The 18,650-nt window shown below is 38.2% G+C and overlaps 1 protein-coding gene across 5 annotated transcripts in view; it reads left to right on the top strand.

Moving 5' to 3' along the window:
* The window catches only part of TMEM161B (transmembrane protein 161B), a 47,565-nt gene extending 30,014 nt beyond the window's left edge, over nucleotides 1-17,551 (top strand). For 3 of the 5 annotated variants that reach the window (XM_035563196.2, XM_035563197.2, XM_035563198.2), the window contains 4 exons: nucleotides 46-159; nucleotides 835-1,009; nucleotides 3,152-3,248; nucleotides 3,662-9,346. In XM_035563196.2, coding sequence (XP_035419089.1) covers nucleotides 46-159; nucleotides 835-1,009; nucleotides 3,152-3,248; nucleotides 3,662-3,939 — 664 coding nt within the window. In that variant the 3' untranslated portion in view covers nucleotides 3,940-9,346. Of the gene's footprint in view, nucleotides 1-45; nucleotides 160-834; nucleotides 1,010-3,151; nucleotides 3,249-3,661; nucleotides 9,347-10,032; nucleotides 11,782-17,532 lie in introns of those variants that run through there. The other 2 variants (XM_050716451.1, XM_050716450.1) reach the window with 2 other exon arrangements.
* The last annotated feature ends 1,099 nt before the right edge of the window (nucleotides 17,552-18,650 follow it).

The raw sequence follows: 18,650 nt of genomic DNA, 5'->3' as shown, positions 1-18,650 counted from the left end.
TTGCATTTAATAACATCCCCCCCCCTTTTTTTTTTCTTCTTTCAGAACGTTGCTACATATAAACTTCTTGGCACCTCTAGTTATGGTTCTTCTGTGGGTAAAACCAATCACTAAGGACTACATTATGAACCCGCCTTTGGGCAAAGAGAGCATACCTTTGTAAGATTCCCTTTAAAAATTCTTTCTGGGGTTTTGAGGACAAAGCCATAAGTCTAAGTAGTGCCCTGTGAAAGTTTCAGCAACGTGAAAGACTAAAAATTGAATAGCATCCTTCATTAAAGGTATTGTGGAAGTTACAGCTGAGCTCTAAAAGGCTTCTGTTGTATTAGAAGAATGAGTCACGGTGTTGAATGCTAAGGTGGTGGTTCTGAAAGAGCTGCCATCTTCTCACATCTCTTTGGTAGAGTAAAGGGTTGTTCTTTATAGGGCTGAAATACCACCTGGGGTTGTACTCTGACAAGGTATCTAAGGCATCTGAAGTACACACTTGCTGTATACAGCTGTGCATCTCAAAGCCTGCGGTTACCTGAAAGAGTTGCTTTTAGCATCCTGTCTTCATACTCAAATTCAAGCACTTAAGAGCTGTTACTGTTTACAAACAGATGGATAATAATTTGGATGTAATGCTGTAAAAGGGCTACTAAGAAGTGACAGTAAAGAGATAATCAGGGGTGGGAGTGAATATTACTTGCACACGATCTTCATAACTGTGGACTCTGCATTAAGTATTTTTGACAATATGCGTGAAGCTTTCTTTATGGAAGATACGAGCAAATAACTCTGCAGCAGTAGGCGACCTTTGGAAAACAGCATTACCCTTTTTTTAATCTACAGAATGTCAGAAGATACATTTGACACCGTGAGGTTGTGGATTATAATCCTGTTGTGTGCTCTGCGGTTGGCTATGATGCGCAGTCATTTGCAGGCCTATCTGAATCTAGCCCAGAAAAGCGTGGATCAGATGAAAAAGGAAGCTGGCAGAATAAGTACAGTTGATTTACAAAAAATGGTAAGTATAGTGGGACTACGGTTACATATTTGGAGAGATTGCTCTGATCAGATTCTGTTTTTCCCTGTTTGTTGTGTTGTCCTTGGAATTTTCATTCAGCTTTAGGTCTGGTGCCTAGACTATGTTTCCTATCAGAAAAACACTGTTACTGAGAAATTCTGTAAACCAAAATATGGAGAGATGTGTAATCTATTTTATGCAAACACGTTGTCTTTACCTATTCATCCGTTGTTGGAAGATACCTCTTCATGAAGTGTTCTTTACAATACTGTGGCAAGCATTTTGCTTCTCGGTGTATTCCTGTTCAGCATGAGAATTAACTGGGGAGTGAGTGCAGAGAGTGTGTGGCGATTTGTTGCTACAATATAAGGGGAGGAAGATGGGGACAGTCTGGTTTAGATAGAAGGGCAAAATACTGTTACCTAGTTCAAACTGTGCTTTTTAAATTGCAGCAAAATTTAAGATAGGATAGTTATAGTTCAGGATTAAATAAGACACTTTCAGTTCTGTAAGGCCACCCTGAAATGTACTAGCCTAGCTACAAAACTGCCTGTCTTGATACTGTTGCAAGTAATAGGAAAGATTGGATTTTTTAAAGAAAAATAATAAAATAAACCATCAATGAATTAAGAAGGTAGAATTTGTAAGCTGTTGCATGCTGCCTGCAAAGTAAACTTTAGATTTCTAGTGTTGCGTGATAGTGCTGCCTGATGATCTTGCTGAATTGGGGTTTTATTCCAGCAGGAATATGTCATAAGACAAAGACTGTTTTTTTAGGGTTGTCACTGTTACCTATAATCCTGTCCTTTTCTCTACCAAATATCCTACCGTCATAAGAAGACGGAATTTTTCAGATTTTTAGTTACAAACAAAGTGACCAGTATTTGTCTTCAGAGGAAAGGTTAGGAAATAGAGGTAGCAACAACTGGTTATGACAGACCTGTATGACAGAAGGCTGTCATGAATGCACAGCTTTAGTTTTGGGAGCTTTAGTCCTATCCACAAAACAATAATGTCTTCTGTACATGGTGTTTCTTAAGTCTGTTTATCCAATACATCTGTGTCTTCTCTTTATGAAGCCCATGGCTACTAAATAAAGTTCTGTCTTGTTTTATTAGCCATGTTTGCTTTCTCTTCTCCTGTAATTCTTGCCAGTAGTCTTTTCTACGTGTCTTACAGTACTGATCGTTACTTTTTTTTTATCATATTCCATCAGATATCTTACAATATTTCTCATGATTCTTCTGTCAGTGTTTTACTGTATTTTCTTCTCATGTTAGTTTTTTGATGCTTGCTCATCTCTGAGCCCTTTGAGGTTTTGATGTGTTTCCAAAAATGTAAGGTCTACCTTCATCTTTTTTGCCACCCTGTATTCTATTCTTTTGTAAAATCCAGTTAGCTTTATTTCATTGATTGCTTGCTATTGATTTTATGACTTTTTCCCTTCTTTATTTGATCTAGTCTTTTAGGTCAATAGCTTATATAAAATATGCAATGCAACAATCTAAAGAAATAAGGAGCAGGGTGTAGGAAGAACCTCAGTGGGTTTCAAAGAGCCATAATGTATATCTGAAAGAAATTCCATTTAAATGCTTTGTTATTGATCATCTACTAATGACAAGTCCTCTTGTCATTGTTTTTAAAACTAGAAGAACTTGCTTTTGAAAAGGAACTGCAATGATAACCAAATTTTCATTTACTTTTGATGAAGCCTTGGACTGTGACTACTACTTCATTCGTATAGCAGGATTTAGTCTGTAAATCACTAGGGACTTCAAAAATTAACCATATATTTAGTTTTGATTGTTGTATATTGAAATAGGAGTCTTTGAACAGTAATATGCAGTGCTCATAGGCAAAATTGTTTCTGTTAGTTTTAACAGAACATACGCTTTTAATTATTTCCTTTCATTGTGCCCTCTCAGGATTTGATGTATCCTGAAACAGGAGTTCATCAGCTAGGGATTTCTTTGTTAGGTCTTTTGAAGATAATATGTCACATACTGAAATAAGCTAGAAAACTTTTATGACAGCATTTATGCATAAGCGTTGTTTTTTAATAAATTGCTTGTTTTTCCTCAATGTGTTCATAAAGGGTTGGTCTGATCACCCAGAACTCACCAATAACTTTTATTTTCCCAGGTGGCTCGGGTATTCTATTATCTTTGTGTGATTGCACTGCAGTATGTTGCACCATTGGTGATGCTCCTTCACACAACTCTGCTTCTGAAAACACTAGGTAGGCAAAAATTTGATGAACGAAAGTGTGTTCTGTCCTCTACAGGGCTTTTGTATTTTCAGTTTACTGTGGAGAGTTAGATCATTTGGGTACTTGTCATCCAGAAATAGGTTGTGGTTTACAGCCATTTAAAATTTTCTGATATGTGGCTGTTAAGCTGTCCTCTTCTCTTCCAGCTTTTGACATCTGTCAATGATATGCTAATTCGTTTATTTCTGAAAAAAATGTGTAATACAACAAAGTAAGCTGTTTATTTCCATTGAAATATTCATCTTTTTCAAAGTATTTTGAATGAACTGAATGAACTTTTTGTTTGTGTAGAAACATATTTAAGATGATGTATAGAGTGATACAATTAGAGCAGAACTTAAATGTAATTCTACAAAAATCCATTACTCACTTCTTTTTAACAGGTAATTATTCTTGGGGCATCTACCCGGAACTGAATTCTGACACTCCAGTAGAAAACAATCTGCTTCCCAATTCAGTTTATTCTGAATCTCCACCTGCTGATGGAAAGATGAAAGTAACTGTAGTACAAATAACAATGGCTTTGGGAAGCCTAAAGAATATTTTCACTCCTCTCCTGTTCCGGGGACTCCTGTCTTTCCTTACCTGGTGGGTTGCTGCTTGTCTCTTTTCTACAAGCCTTTTTGGGCTTTTCTATCACCAGTACCTGACTGTGGCATGAACAGATCAACTGATAAGTACAACGTCAAATTCTAGATACAAACCCAGGTACCCAAGAGGAGATGAAGATAAAAGAAGAAAGCTATATATGAAGAGAAAACATATCAGATTTTTTTAAAAAACTCTTCCTCTGTGTTCTCAGGGTGAATATTCTTAAAATGTTTAAAATTACAACTGGGTTTGTTATTTTTGTTACCGAGATGGTAGGTAACTAATTCAATTATAGTAACAAGACTGACATTATTGTGTGGCAGGTGTTGGTGGCATGTTGAAAAGATACAACCTCTTTGTATCTTGGTTTCCATTGAGAAGATGTCACCCTCAACACTTTGTGTTTTAAGAATCAGCTGTCAGTGACTGAACTGTTTAAGTAGGCACTGGTTATGCTGATGATGGCTGCCTATTCAGTTAAACCTTGAAACTGAGCCATACAATGGAATATGAAAGGGGATTTTAAAAAGTTCTGTTGGATAGCTGTTGATCACTTTTCTCCATGAAAAATGAAATAATCCAACAGGACAACAGAGATACTGTATATTACAGTAAGAAAAGTTGTATAAAATTTAAATTTAACATAAGATAAACGAGTGGACCTGGCAGGTATTGCTGCCTAAATATTATGCAGAAATGCTTGCACAGTGAGAGGGGAATTATTAAAAAAAAAAAAAATATATATATATATATATAATACAGTCCCTGCAGTCATTTTGAAGTAATGGCCATCTGTATTGGTGCTAATATTGATCCACAGATTCCATTTGGATCTTTTAAATTTCTTCTTTTTAGGTAATAGTTAAATTCCATTGAATTCACAAAATAATAGACGTAGATTAGTGACAGCATTTAAACATTTCAAAACAGTTTAATCCTGCTGACTAAGAGTGTATGTATCTGTAATGTACATATAAATATATATTATATATCAAATATATAATATATATGAAGTTACAAAATACGGAATCTTTATTTTAAATTGCTGAATGTATATTACAAGGCCATGGGAGAGGTATACATGTGTATCTAGTTAATTCAAGATCCCATTTGAAATGAAAATTAAATTTGTTGAAAGTTCAGTTGAAAGGGCTATTTGATTTTTGTGCCTCTACAAAGGTACTTAGCTATACTAAAGAACTTAAGCTATTTTGCAAGAAGAGATCAACTTCAACTGTTAATGTTGAAATACCAGCTCTGTCAGATTGTCTCCTTTAGCCAGTGTAATCTGTGTTAACTTGGCCGTATGGTAACAAATAATATCTCTCAGAAATAATATTTTTCTGCGTAATAAACAGTTATTGTAAGGAGGAGCAAAGCATTAACTTTAAAAGTTTTGCTTCAGTGGAGGGTTAGACCCTACATATCAAACTGTTGTGAAACAATGAATTACAATGTTTTAGATGTTTTGTGTAGTTGGAGAACAAAAATGGGGATTCATATGTAGTAGCTTTTTTAAAATGTTAATATTACACTGCAGAGTTCAGTGCTTTATTTTTTTTTGACTAATACTGGCTACTTTTCTGTTACCGTTCTTTTTCTCTTGAATTTGTGCTTTGGCATATAAGCATTTATAAATGGAAAAGCTTAAATATTTAATATGTTGCAAACCTGCCATATGGGAAAGCAGACTGTCCATGAATGCAGAAAATTCAGAATTTAAGCTGGTGATAAATTGTCTTGCTATGTTGAATGCCTTTTAAGTTATTTATTAGTTTATTAAATTGCATTTGCTGATACTAGGAGAAGATTTATGTACACCAGCTAGTACCTACTGCATGCATTTGGGATGTCTTGAAACACCTTGCATGATTCAAATGGTTTCATTGCAGTGTAGTATTTCAGTGCTATTGGTGCTGCAAGCTTTGTTTTTTCACACCGACCTTTCATAGTTAACAGGGACAAAGACTCAACTGTGTGAATTAACCTAAAAAATATTTGACTTCATAGGTTCAGGTCTTGAAACACTCCTAGGAAATGTCATTCAGATGAATAGAATAACAAATTATAGCACTGGGGGAAGTATTGTATCTGTTAGTTCAAGATATATCATTAATATGAAAATTAGTAAGGTCAGCTTTTTAATTTATAGGTAGGCATCCAATATTGATGTTTTATTCTGGAGAATACTAAAACAATACAGTGCAGTTTGATTCTGATTGTGAACTTGGTCCAAAAAGCTCACTACGTGGATGAGATGTATCCTATTGCTGCAATCTGAAGGACAGGAATGAACTTCCAATACTGGAGGAGACTTAAAAATAACGTTAGATAACAGTTTCCTTTGGCATAGCTACATATTTTGAAAGCTTGTAGTTTGTAAAAGTGAACTGTAGTTACATCAGCAGAGCTTTTGATGAGGAAGCACACTGTCTTACTCTTCAGGTGTCGCACAGATCACATGGAAAATATGCACTTGGATGTTGCTAGCATTAAAATCAGCACTTCTGTCCCTTGTTCCACATTTTGTTGTTCCACAGAACAGGATGGACGACCTTCTGGTCAGCAATTAATCTGAACGGGAGGTGGTCTTTCTTTGGTTTCACTTAATCATTACATAGGTCTAGGAGGTTTACTAAAAACTAACATACAGCAATAAACATCTTTGAAATGTGACAGTGAAGCTAGAGGGAGTATATTGCCATAGTTGTGAGCAGTACATTTTACAACTACCTGATATGCTCAAAAATGACTTTTAAAGTAAAACAGCAGCCTTGATAGTCCTTACTTCCATGAATATTATTTGAGCCTCCAAGAAGTATCTGCTCACTTGTTCAGGAAGCTCTTTTAAATCAGCAACTGGCAAATGCTTCCTCCAGTCCCTACACCCCCTCCCTGGAGAGCTTTATCAGCAGCTTGGGGTGAAAAAAGCAGCTTACAGAAATGGAAAAGCAGGTAAAACCTGTCAGAGAGGTTAGTAGTTTTTATTCAGGATTCTTAAATACTTGTTTTTCCTCACTGCCTACTACATTTCTGAGAGATTTTAGAAGGAAAGATTCTTTTGACAAAGAGTCAAAGTGTTTTTTTTTTTTCTTCCTTTTTCCTGAATTCAGAACTCCTTTTATCACTCCAGTACTGTGACTTGTTGGCCTGACACTTCTTTCCTTCGGTCCACAGCTTTTTCCTACATTACCTACACAGAAATGACATAGCTAGATTAGTCAATGTTGCTTGTATTTTGATTTTTTATTCTTTTGGTTTGGTTTTAAGTTTATTTATCATTGCAGGATAAGTCCCTTTAAATAGTTTAAATAACTCCAAAGTCCAGCTGAAATACAAACTTGCCAACAGTTGGTTAAACACTGCACTTCTGTAATGGAAATCCCTTTAGACAAAGTTAGGATAGTGCTAAATCCAGGTCTTCCAGCAAGATTCAGGGAAACCCAAGTGTAACACTTGCTCTATTTCTGAGATTAGAGAAATTGATTAGGTATGAGAGAGGACTGTAACAAGCCTGTTCTTCCACTTTGCAGGTGGTGTTCTCAGGCAGCACTTGTCCTCCTTTGATACCTTCTCAAGCTTTAGGATTTTCCAGGTGTTGAAGGACCTGTAGCAAACTAGCTGTTTTTTTTTCCTCTTCCTTCATGTTGATTCTCTTGCAAGAGAATCAACAGCTAAAGTAATAATGGAGAAACAGGTATTATCAACACAAGAGAAATCCTTGTACAGACTGATGTGTTTTAGAAAATTAATTTCTATGGCAATTGATCTTTCCCTTCTGTTAGTTGCAAATACTGGAAGACAAGTGAATAGAGATGTATCCTTACCTGGATTGTAAAGTCAAACTCACCAACAAACGAAAGTGTCATCAAGATATATCAGCACAGCAATTAGGTAGCATAATTTCAACGTATAGAATGGGTAGTGAGTACAGAGGTTTCAAGTAACTTCAATGAAATAATTACAAGTTTGTTTACTGTGTTGTAGCTAACTACAGCTAAACGGCAACAGAGGTCTTGGATTTAATGCATGAAAAATTTAAACTATCTTAAAACCTATAGAAATCTTACAGAAGGCCCTACAAGATTAAATGCCTTGTACATTTTTATTCTTAAAAAAACTATTGTTTTGAGCACTAGTTTGTTTTTCATGAGAGATTTTGGATGGTTTTGAAAAGTTATACTTTCAGTTTTGCCATTTGACACAATTTGTGTATGTTAGCCACAAAAAAAGTCATCCCACAGATAATTTTGTCCCTACAAAGTAACTAGAATGTTCTGGCTGTGACTGAAGAATTAAGTGCACAGTAAAAATGGGAAATCATGAAGGGAAGTAAGGCCAGAGAAAATAGGATTTCTCTTGGAGAAATCTTTCTTTTATGGCTAAGCAAAATCTTAACAGCGGAGGGCAAAAGCAGGTTGTTTGGATTTTAAGTGAAATACTAAAGGTAAATGTTTACCGTTATGAGTAAATAAGACTTTTTCCAGTACCTGCAGCCCAAGTCCTAAATCCCAAATGATGATTTAAGAACAATGTTTTGACCTCGCTGTTAGTTGCTCCAAAGAGCATCTAGACAACAGGTATTGAAACCAAATACCTGATCTAGTTGAGCAAGCTGATGCAGAGTAGTCAGTCTGTGCTGCAGAGTGATTTCTTGAAAGGTCTGCCATGCTTTGTGTCTTTGGCAGTGCACGTACTAAAATTGACGGTGTATCTAATCTTCATTCTCAATACTAGACAGAAGAGTTTTCACTCTGTGGAAGAGATAGTGAGACCAACATGTTATTTAAAGGCTGCTGTTACTGAAGTCTGTATATGCTGCACTTTTTCAGGTTTCTCGCTGTGGATTGCCTGGAAGGTTATGCTGTGCTGCACACTGTTTTGCATGCCAGTGTATTTGTGTTTTTATTACTTTGGTTTCAGTGGCATTTTTAATGGAAATTATTTTTAATCCTGTTAGCATGGAACATCTTTTCATTTGTCATTAATACCAGCGCCTGCAACTAGAAGTCAAATACTTCTACACTCAATTTTTTTTTTTTGAACTTGGTGTCCAGGCTGGAGTGCTAACACGTACACAGTTTTATATTGATTTGTGGAATACACCTGTAAATACCAAACTTTTTTCACATCATCACAACATCAATCCAGAATAAGGGAGGAAGTCCAGGTTTGCAGTATTTCAACATACTGTGACTCTGCTATTAAAACAAACAAAAAACAACTAGGTTTTACAAGTAGCTTTTTACAAACTCCTTAGTAGTAGGCCATTTTTATTTCATTTATTATGCTGATGAGTTTTTTTTAAGCCTGGCTTAAAATATCTTCTGCTAAAGTCAGCCTTTGTTCTCTTTTCCTTTGTTCACTTTCTCTGTTCACAAATCAAATTTTGCTTCCCATGTATATTTTAATTTTCAAGAATGCATATTTAAAGTATTTTTGATAAAAAGCCAGGACAACAATAAACACTCCAAAAATTTTACTTCATAAAGTACAGTTCACACCCATGTCATGACATGATAACAAATGTTTTTAGTTTTCCCTGTCTTCAGTCATTCCTTTGTCCTGTTGTTAACACTCTACATGTTCTTAGTATGTAAGGTTTTCTAGGAAGAATACATGGAGCAATATTTTGTAATAGTGATCTTAGGAAACTTTGTCTGATGTTTCAGTCATTCCATTTATGTGAGCCAATATTAATGTAAACATGCTATCAAATAATCTAAGCCTAAAAATTCTCATAGATAAACTTGTTACAGATTGCACAAGGAGCATCCTCCAAGTTGTAAATACTTTAAATTAATGTCTCTGTTGCTGGGACCAGACATAGATTCAGTGCTGTTGCTTTGTTAAGAGTCTTTAAGAAAAAAGCACCTAATACTGCCTACACTACAACAAACCTCAGAGTAGAGGACTCCCCATCCTTCATTTCAGTATTTGCCAAATGGACAAGGCTCTGATATTATTTATGTATGTTTTAGCTTCCTACTTCTGCTAAATTACTGATACAAGGTGATTTTTATAGTTAGAGCTTTGTAAGTATTATGATTGGCATGCTTCACACTGAAGGTGGTATTAGATGACAGTTGCATTACATAGACCTCCTGACCAGTGTTGCATCACCTGCGTCAAAACAAATTATTGCATTTGCTCTGTGCATTAGGGGTTCGTTGGGACTTATGGACAGGAGAGTGCAGCACAAGTTGGAAAAGCTGAAGAGTATTTGAGGTTTTGTTGGCTTTTTTCTTCCTTTCCTTTACTTTTTTTTTTGTTTAAAGTCAGTGTGGATAATACCTAGGTGCAATTACTACAAATAATAAACAGTGTACAGAAACATTGCATTCTTTTTGTGCACCGTAGACTGAAGTGCCTAAACATGGGTGGTCTGTAAAAGGCATGCTTAAAATTTGTTGCATCTACTTTTCTGGTTATTTTGCTAAATAATAGAAGGTCAGCTTTTGGAAAGAAAATGCAAGGACTGCTAGTCCTAAAAAGGGGATATACTATAAAATTATTTCCATAAAGCTTTTGTTATGTAGAATGTCTATGTGTTTGTAAACGTTATTAAACACTGGAGGCAAATAAGATTTTGTAGAAATCTTTTCCGTTTGCATTACTTCAGTGATATTCTAACAGCTTTGCCTACTACCTGATGGGTAATGTAACACCCCACTGCCACGTATACATTATTTTCTTCCTTTTTTATGATTGAAGGAAGGGATGTGTGCGCAACTTTGAAACAGTATAACCAAGTTTTTTAGTGACACCCTTGATATTACTTACGCCCCAGTTCTGCAGCAAACTTTGGCCAGGTAAGTAGTTCTGCCTGAGTTCAGAAAGACTGCACTGAGGTTTGTCACATCCTTGTGGATTTGGGGTATAGGGAGTACAAGAGAAGCTGCATTGTAACGTGGCTGTCTGGGACCGAGCAAAGAAAATGCACAAGTTATGTGTACCAATTTCACAGAGTGCTTTCGGGGTATAGAATAGCAAAGTCATCCTTACCTGTAAGCTACTTCCCTGCCTCTGAGCATGGTGAGCACTGAAGGTGAAACAAGACTAGTCATATTCAGCAGGCGGACGGGGGAAAGTGAAGGAACAGTAGGTGCCTACCCCTGAGTTAATTATGCACTCTAAATGTGAAGTGCTTGTAAACTGAAACGGTGTTACTGGTTTAAATCTACCAAAGGAAGCCTTCCTCCAAGGAAGCCTTATGAAACCATTTTGAGCTTTTAGCTCTAAAAAGTGGCTTTAGCAACCTATACTGTATGTAGTACACTGTTTGGGAACGCTTCCTCCAGTAAGTGTGCTAAATGCTTCCTTACACTGTGTGTAAGAAATTGTTGCTTATTATTTGACTGTGGAGCATTTACAAATCTGTCTTTACAAAGTCTTGTTTGGTAAGTCTTAGTATGTATGTGGCAGCATTTTATTAATGTCGAAATAGTAAGAATTGGTTTGTCATCTAAAAACCCAAATCCTTTAACATCAATAAATGCTGCTAAGTGAAAAAAGATTATACTTTCTTGTTCCCCTAGTCATTCTGGAGAGATGCTATATATATATTTTTTTAGTAATGCACACATTCATAAATTTGTATTTATGAGGTACTAGTGGTAATACCACAGCAAATCTAAGAGGAACTGTGATACCTGCTGTATATCAACTGCCCCATCAACTTGCTTGCATTTGTAAAGCATTGATCCATATGAGACATTTATTGTCTACTACAGTGATGCTGATATAGTATTTTAGTATCCCTGCGTGTACTCTGCATGTCTTGCATTTGTGGACTGTAGATGGATAAATTGTTTTACAGTACTTACTCTAGATTTAAAAACCAAATCCATTATTTTATATAGTATTTCCCACATCCAAAATAGGACATTTTCTAAAGCCAAAGATCAATAAATGTTTATTGTCTTATCAGTGTGGTTTTTTCCTATTTTGATTAATACATCCCATTTGTTATGAACTCGTACAAAATCTCCAGGTTTGATGAGAAACATGGTAACCAAACTTTATCCACTCAGTTTCTGTACTAGCCTATATTATCTTTTTTAGAAATACTTGTGTTGATTGTTTCCCCCTCCTTGCTTGGGGTGCAGCAGAATAATCACTTTTTTCCAGTATAAATGCAGACTGGGGGTAAATTGCTATTCATATGATTAAGACAAAGAACCACTTACAGATTTTCTAAAACTATTATGGTCTTTTCTATTCGTGCCATCCTAATAGTGCTAAGAAGCAATAGGCCTAAAAAAGTGTTTAGTAGCTTTTTTTTTTTTACATGATTTTTGGAATATTGATTTTGGTTATGCATGGCTTTTCTTTCTGGGCACGCACACATTGCTACACAGTAGATGGATGAATCAAAAACTGCTCAGGTAGTTCAGCAGCACCAAACATCCTTGAGAAAACACTCTTCTTTAATCTACAAGCAAACCTGTATTTAAAAAATAAACGAACAAAACCACTTTGATTATAAAGGAAAGTCTGGCTTCAGAGAAAGGAAGGTGCCGCACAGTCCCAAGGGCAAGCGATAGCCTTTCCTATTGAGCAAGGATATTTTTGTACTTTACAAGCATCAAAATACACTGCAGACTGTGAAAGCTTCTATCAGTTTCCCAAAGCCACATGTCTTATTAGCAATTTTGTAATATTGTCATATATTATGGCCAGCAGCTTTGGAAAAGAGAAAAATTGGAACACCATCTTAATTTTTGGGTTGGGAGTGGGGATTGAAAGTGTGTAAGATAACTGAGCTGTGGGACCTCCTCCTGAAAGTGATCAACCCATTACAGATAGTAGGGTGAGTTAAAATCACAGTTAGGAGGAAGGTAATGAGCTGTGGTGGGATTTGTTTGTTTGGTTTGGTTTTATTTGCACAAGCTGAGAACAGCACTCTCAGCCATTTGCTTTCTCCGTGCAGCCTGAAGCTGTCTGCCTTGAGACTCTGCAGTCTCTTAAGCTTTGCAGTAAAATGGATGTTTAGTCTGGCATGTATAAACTCAACAGTTCTTATAGTCCGTGATTCTATTTCAGACAGTGTATTGATTCTACTTCGCTACTTCAAAGTTCAAGTTAATTAGCAGGTGTCAATGAAGGGTATGTGATTCTCAAGGTTTATTCCAGGCTAGGTTTCAGTGCCCTATGAAGTTCGTTGTATTTAACCTTCAAAAGGACTTCGGCATGAGCAAAATCAGATTATTTGAGCTGCTAACTCTACAGCATCTAATCTGTGTGTGCTATGACCACAATAAGTGCTCAAGTGCTGTATAGCTCAGGCAGCCAAGCAGTTGTCTGGAAAGTCCTTCCATTCATCGGCTAGACACAGCTCTGGGTCTCGTGAAAGCATGTGCTCTGCTCTTCTAGCTCCTCATCTGCTCGGCAGTAAGAAGCTCTCCCAAGTCTTGGCAGCACGTTCCTACAGCAGGAGGGAACCAGTGGTTTCAAGCATTTGGTGAAGTCCTGCTTTTGAATCCAGAAGGTCTGCAATCTATCTGAAACCAAAGTGATCCAAAGGGCCTTCAGCGAGCAAAGTGGGCGAAGCTGACTCCTGCTGTGAAGTGCAAGCGTGCATCATGGACTGGTCATCATGGAACAGCTGGGGGACTACACAACTCTATGAACTGTGCTGCAAGAGTTGTGTGGTGGAGGAAGGCCTGGAAGCATACACCAGCAGAGAGGGCAAAACTTCCAGTACCTGGCTGCTGCCAGCTGTTCTGGGCAGGATGGAGAAAGCAGTGAGGGAAGACCGTTTTGTTTCAAGTCAGATGCATGAAGAATTTGCAAAGAAGATGTAACACAATTACTGTTGCTTTCCTGGTATGGCAGGCTGTTGCCTGATGGACTGCGTAAGGGACACAGCAGAGGCTGGGAGGAATGTTCTATGTAGATGAAGGGCAATGGCCACAGCAAGTGTGTCACTAATTGAAGTGCTGCAGTCGTGTACAGCAGTTGTTTTCTGGATGTTATCTTGAAGAGTGGTTGCTAAAGCACTGTTTCTAAGACATTGTTACCACGTCACCTTCCCAGAGAAGGAGAGGGCCCTTTCCTTTCCCTGAGCCTCATTTATGGGCTATTAACCTATGTCTCATGTTAGAAAGTAATGTATTGTCCTTGCTCTGGAAGTGAGTGAACTCTTCAATATTTTGTGCCACTCATAGGAACTAAGTGTTTGAAGACATCTCTAAAGCACGGTTTGCTGAGGATTAGTGTTTTTACTTCCTAGCTGTGCAGCATTGGTGGGGAAAGTCTGGGGAACAGGCTTCTTCTCCATTCTTGAAAAGTGGGGCCACAGTCCAGTTCTGTCTCTCTTGATGGCTGAAAGGAAGATTAAAACACCCTTCCTGAATTACGAAATTCACGTCACTCTGGATAACTAACACATGCCCAGTATTTCTTCATATCTGTCAACTTTGAGCACACTTTTTTCAATGAGGGCACAACTCATGTGGTTTACATTTTTATGGGTGCGTATGGTATGAATAGTCCTACACTTGTCAGAAATTAAAAAGAGGTAGGCTCTTAGTTGGGGTTAGATGTAGCTGATCTAGGAGCACAGGCGTCCAGTTACTTCCTGTTCACTTGGGAAATGCAGGGAGGAGGAGATAACTGCAAGCTTTGGCCCTGAAATCCTTTGCTCTTCCTTGTCTCACACATGCTGTTCCACCCACAAGATGGCGGTGGCTCCGCCAGGTGCGGCCTGCACAAAGATGGAGGTGGGGCCTGGATCTGAAGCACAGCTTTCAGACAGGAGAGAACTCTCTGCGACGTGCAGGAGGAGACCAAGGGGTTAAAACACTTCGCTGTGGAATAAAAACGCTTTCATCCTAGGGGAGGGATGGGAGCCAGAGACTGGAACCTGATGGTAGACAAATTATAACAGTAAACAGTGCTGTTTTAACAGCATCACTAATTACATCACGACCGGCAGAGGTCAATTCTCCACTGGGTTGTCTTCAGACAACCTCTATGAGCTGCTGTGGGTGAGCAAGTTATTGCTTTCCATGCAGAGATAGCCAACAAAAGGTAAAGGAGATGGAGGACAGACAGTTAAAACGATGTTTGGTTTTCTTCTACAGATTGGGATTGCCACAGGGCTGAGAGGGGACATGTGGATTTAGCGTTTCTTTAACACATCTGAAACACAGAATATGTGCAGCCATATGTGTATTGCATGCTGCCTCTCTAGTAGGATACTGGTATCTGAGAATAGAAAATGATTCTTCTGGAGATTCTTTCTGTAAAAGGTGCTGAATCTTCCTGCATGCCAAGAGTGGAGGCAGAACATCACCCTTACAACATTAGAAGTGTAAGCCTTCAACTCTTGGTTCTGAGGTTCAAATCTTACCACCTGAAATTCTCAGGTAAAAGTAGAGCAGGTGAGTTTCTGAGATAGGTGATACATGAGTGCCCAAGGACTGGCACTTAGATTCCAGCTGGATTTTTCTGGGGCTTTCCACATGGCAGACCTCATTAGCAGGAGAGGTATTGCTGTTGTGGTCACCGACATCAAGTCTGAGCTGGTAACTTAGGTTCCACTTCTCTTAAGTGGAAGTGAGAAATCTGGAGGTGAGAAACATTTTTGTTCTTTTCCCCCTGCTTTCATTGTTGCTCTTATTAATAATAATTTATTTAATTACTATACGGATTATTTGCCTTTTGATGGCTATATTACTGAGACAGTTGTTCCACTGTCAAGAGACTCCACTTTGGAGCTGTGCCCTCAACTCTCTCCCTGCAGCCCCATCTTTTCATCAGAACCTTGCTTGAGAAACTCAAATATAATGGCTTATATCTGTATGTGTATTAGTCATATATGTGCATACATGTACATGTGCGTGTGCGCCTATGTATTTATGCACATAAACGTGTATGTATATGGGTATGTACTTTTACATATAGACACCATCCCCATTCTAGACTCCATGTCTTAATAGCAAAATGTTCACAGTAGTCCTTTAGAAACATTTACTTGCTTCATGCTCTTAATCCATATGTTCTATTTTCCTTCAGAAAATCTCATACTGGATTATCTCAGAGACCTTAAAGGCAAGAAAGGTTGCATCTCATGCTTTCCTCTTCCCTACCAGGCCAGTTATGTCAAGGAAGGACATGAGGCTGGTTTGGTATGATCTGCCCTTGGCAAAGCCGTGCTAGCTCCCTTGCGGCTGAATCCTCTCTGGTTGACAATCCACCTGGCTCTTTGTGTGTCACCCCACACCTGAAAGTTGTTGCTGTATTTTCCTGCCTTCAGCCCTATGGAGCTGCTGAGCCTCCATGAGCTTTCTGAGGAGGCTCTATTAGGTGATGCTGTGAGCACACAGGGGAGCTTTTTTGGACCCTCCTGGCTGCAACCTGCATGTAACACCTGGTGTCCCGTAGTCTTTGTTCTGTGCTCTGGCCTGCCACTATGAAGAATAAACAAAAATGATAAGGAGCAGCCCAGTAGCTTGTTTAATTTCCCTATGAAGCAATATCTACTCTTTCTCCTTCTGATTTTCCATGTCCTGGGGATACCCTTAGCTCTCTCAGTTCTATCCCAGCCTACCTGTTGTAGCTCTTCATGTTTCCTCATTGCCACATACTGCTGCATGGCTGTGTCTGTTCCAAGCCTGGCAATGAAAGAATTCCAGCTTTGTGGCTTTCTCTGATTCCTTTTTTCCTTCCGTGGTGCTGTTATTTATCCTCTCTTTACTCCTGCTAGAGAAGGCACTTTTCTTACACACATGAGAGAAGAGAGCTGCTGCAAGATTCAAAACGTCCTGAAGTCAGCTTGCAACACAGATTTATCCTTTTGAGAAAGTGTGTGAAGTCAGTGTGTGAAGTCATGTTGCTGCCTTTTGTAAAACCCTTCAGTCTGTCCATGCCAAAAGTTCCTGATTTTGTCTATGCAAACACAGAGCTATTCTAAACTATAGAAGAAAAAAAGATAAGTTGTCTTATGACAGAAATAATAGTTGCCTTCAGCGATGCTCTTTATTTTTACAAGATTTTGATGAATACAATGTTTTCAATGTGTTCTCCAAACTAGATGGCACCACAAAAAGTTGTAGGTATTTTTCTCTCCATTGCAGACCTGGAGCAGAGAAGGAAGTAGCCTTTTGTGGAAGGCCACATACATATTTGTTTCTTTGTGTCCTGCATTAAACAGGACAGCTCTTCAGCAGGTCAGAAACTGCCCTGGCAATTGGCGTATTTGCTTAAGTAATTCAGTAGCATTTCTGCTTTTTAATGAACAAAGTATGTTACGTTAAAATTCCTCCAAAATACTGAGAAATAAGTTTTGAACTGGTCAGGGCATGTGCTACCTACATGAAATATCCTTCTGTTTTATTCACTCTATAATTCTGTTTTTACTTCCACCTGCTATTTCTTTTGATTCAACCGCATAAAAGTGTAAAAGGTTTATTGTTATTATTTTGTAAGCTCTTTGCTGTGAGAGGACTATTATGTCTGAGAAAATGACTACAGTAAGCTTTTCTCGTACAAATGTTTTGTATACTTAATACTAAAAAAATAAAAATGTCAAAATGTTGAAAGAAATTTTGTCTGCTAGTGCTTATGTGTTTCAAAGCATGTTCTGCTGTAGATGAAAGTGCAACTGGTAGAGACTGAACATATTTATTTACTGGTGGTTTCATCATTCTGTATTCAGATACAAGTGGCATGTGGCAGCACCAGCATGAAAATACGGGATTTTAGAAGCATCACCAAGGAAGCATATTTTGATTGCTGTAAGTGAAACATAAGAAAATCGAAGCCTAGAGAATACAAATTAATTGAGGAAAGGGTAAATTGCTGATGAGGTGAAGAGGATGAGAATAGTGGGCTGAAATCTGGCCACATGCTGGAGCATCTCCCTGGGCAAAGACAGCTCCTCACCCGTTGCCTGCAGCTACAGCCTCAGTGTCATGTTTTTTTTGCTGCAAATCCTTGGTGGTGTGAGCAATGGTCAAAACACCTCCTCTCAGGAGGCAGCCCCCAGGGCTGACATCACACTGTAGCAAGACATGCAGCTTGCTTTTTGGGCTTGGGATCACAAAGAAAGGCCTCTGGAAACGTAATACAGAAATTACAAGAGTTAATATCCTGGTTTAATTTTGTGTCTATAAGTGACCTCCTGTCTCAGAGGAGTTTCCTAGCTGGGCATGTGTAATAACTTACATCTATGTACATATGTATTTTCACCACCATTTCATCTCTGGGACTAGCGATGAGGGAAAGAATTTGACACTTAACAGTGTAGTGGTCACCTACAGCAGGAAGCAAGGGAGCACGGAGGCAAGTTTAACCTCATGCAGTTCAACAAGGAGAAGGTGGCAGAGTCCTGTGTTTGGTTACGAACAACCCCAGGCACCAGGGGGCACCCCGTTGGAGAGCAGCTCTGCAGAAAAGGCCCTGGTGTCCTGCTGGACACTGGGCTGGACAGGAGCCAGCAATACTGCTGTTGCACATGAAAAATGCTCGCTATGCAAATGAACTTTCTTTTAGAAAATTTTAAAATAATTAACTTGCTTTAATATACTTCTAGCATGCCATTCAATTAAAAAAAAAAAAAGTTTTAAAATAAAGTTTCCATTGCTGAACAAACAAAATCACGATTAATCTGAATTAGCAATGTCTATAGTTTGTTTAGTGGGTAAATATTAGACCACTGCATAGCTAGAAGACAGAGATTCACAGAGCAAAGCTGTCAAAGCTGCCTACCTCAGGGGAAGCCTGTAAATCTGTGCCGAGGTCCAGGTCATGATTTGCAATACTTTTAAACCTGGG

This window comes from Cygnus atratus, chromosome Z, assembly GCF_013377495.2.
Source record: "Cygnus atratus isolate AKBS03 ecotype Queensland, Australia chromosome Z, CAtr_DNAZoo_HiC_assembly, whole genome shotgun sequence".
Classification (NCBI taxonomy): domain Eukaryota; kingdom Metazoa; phylum Chordata; class Aves; order Anseriformes; family Anatidae; genus Cygnus; species Cygnus atratus.
The sequence above is the reverse complement of the archived record's forward strand: the minus strand, read 5'-3'. Positions and strand labels throughout refer to the sequence as shown.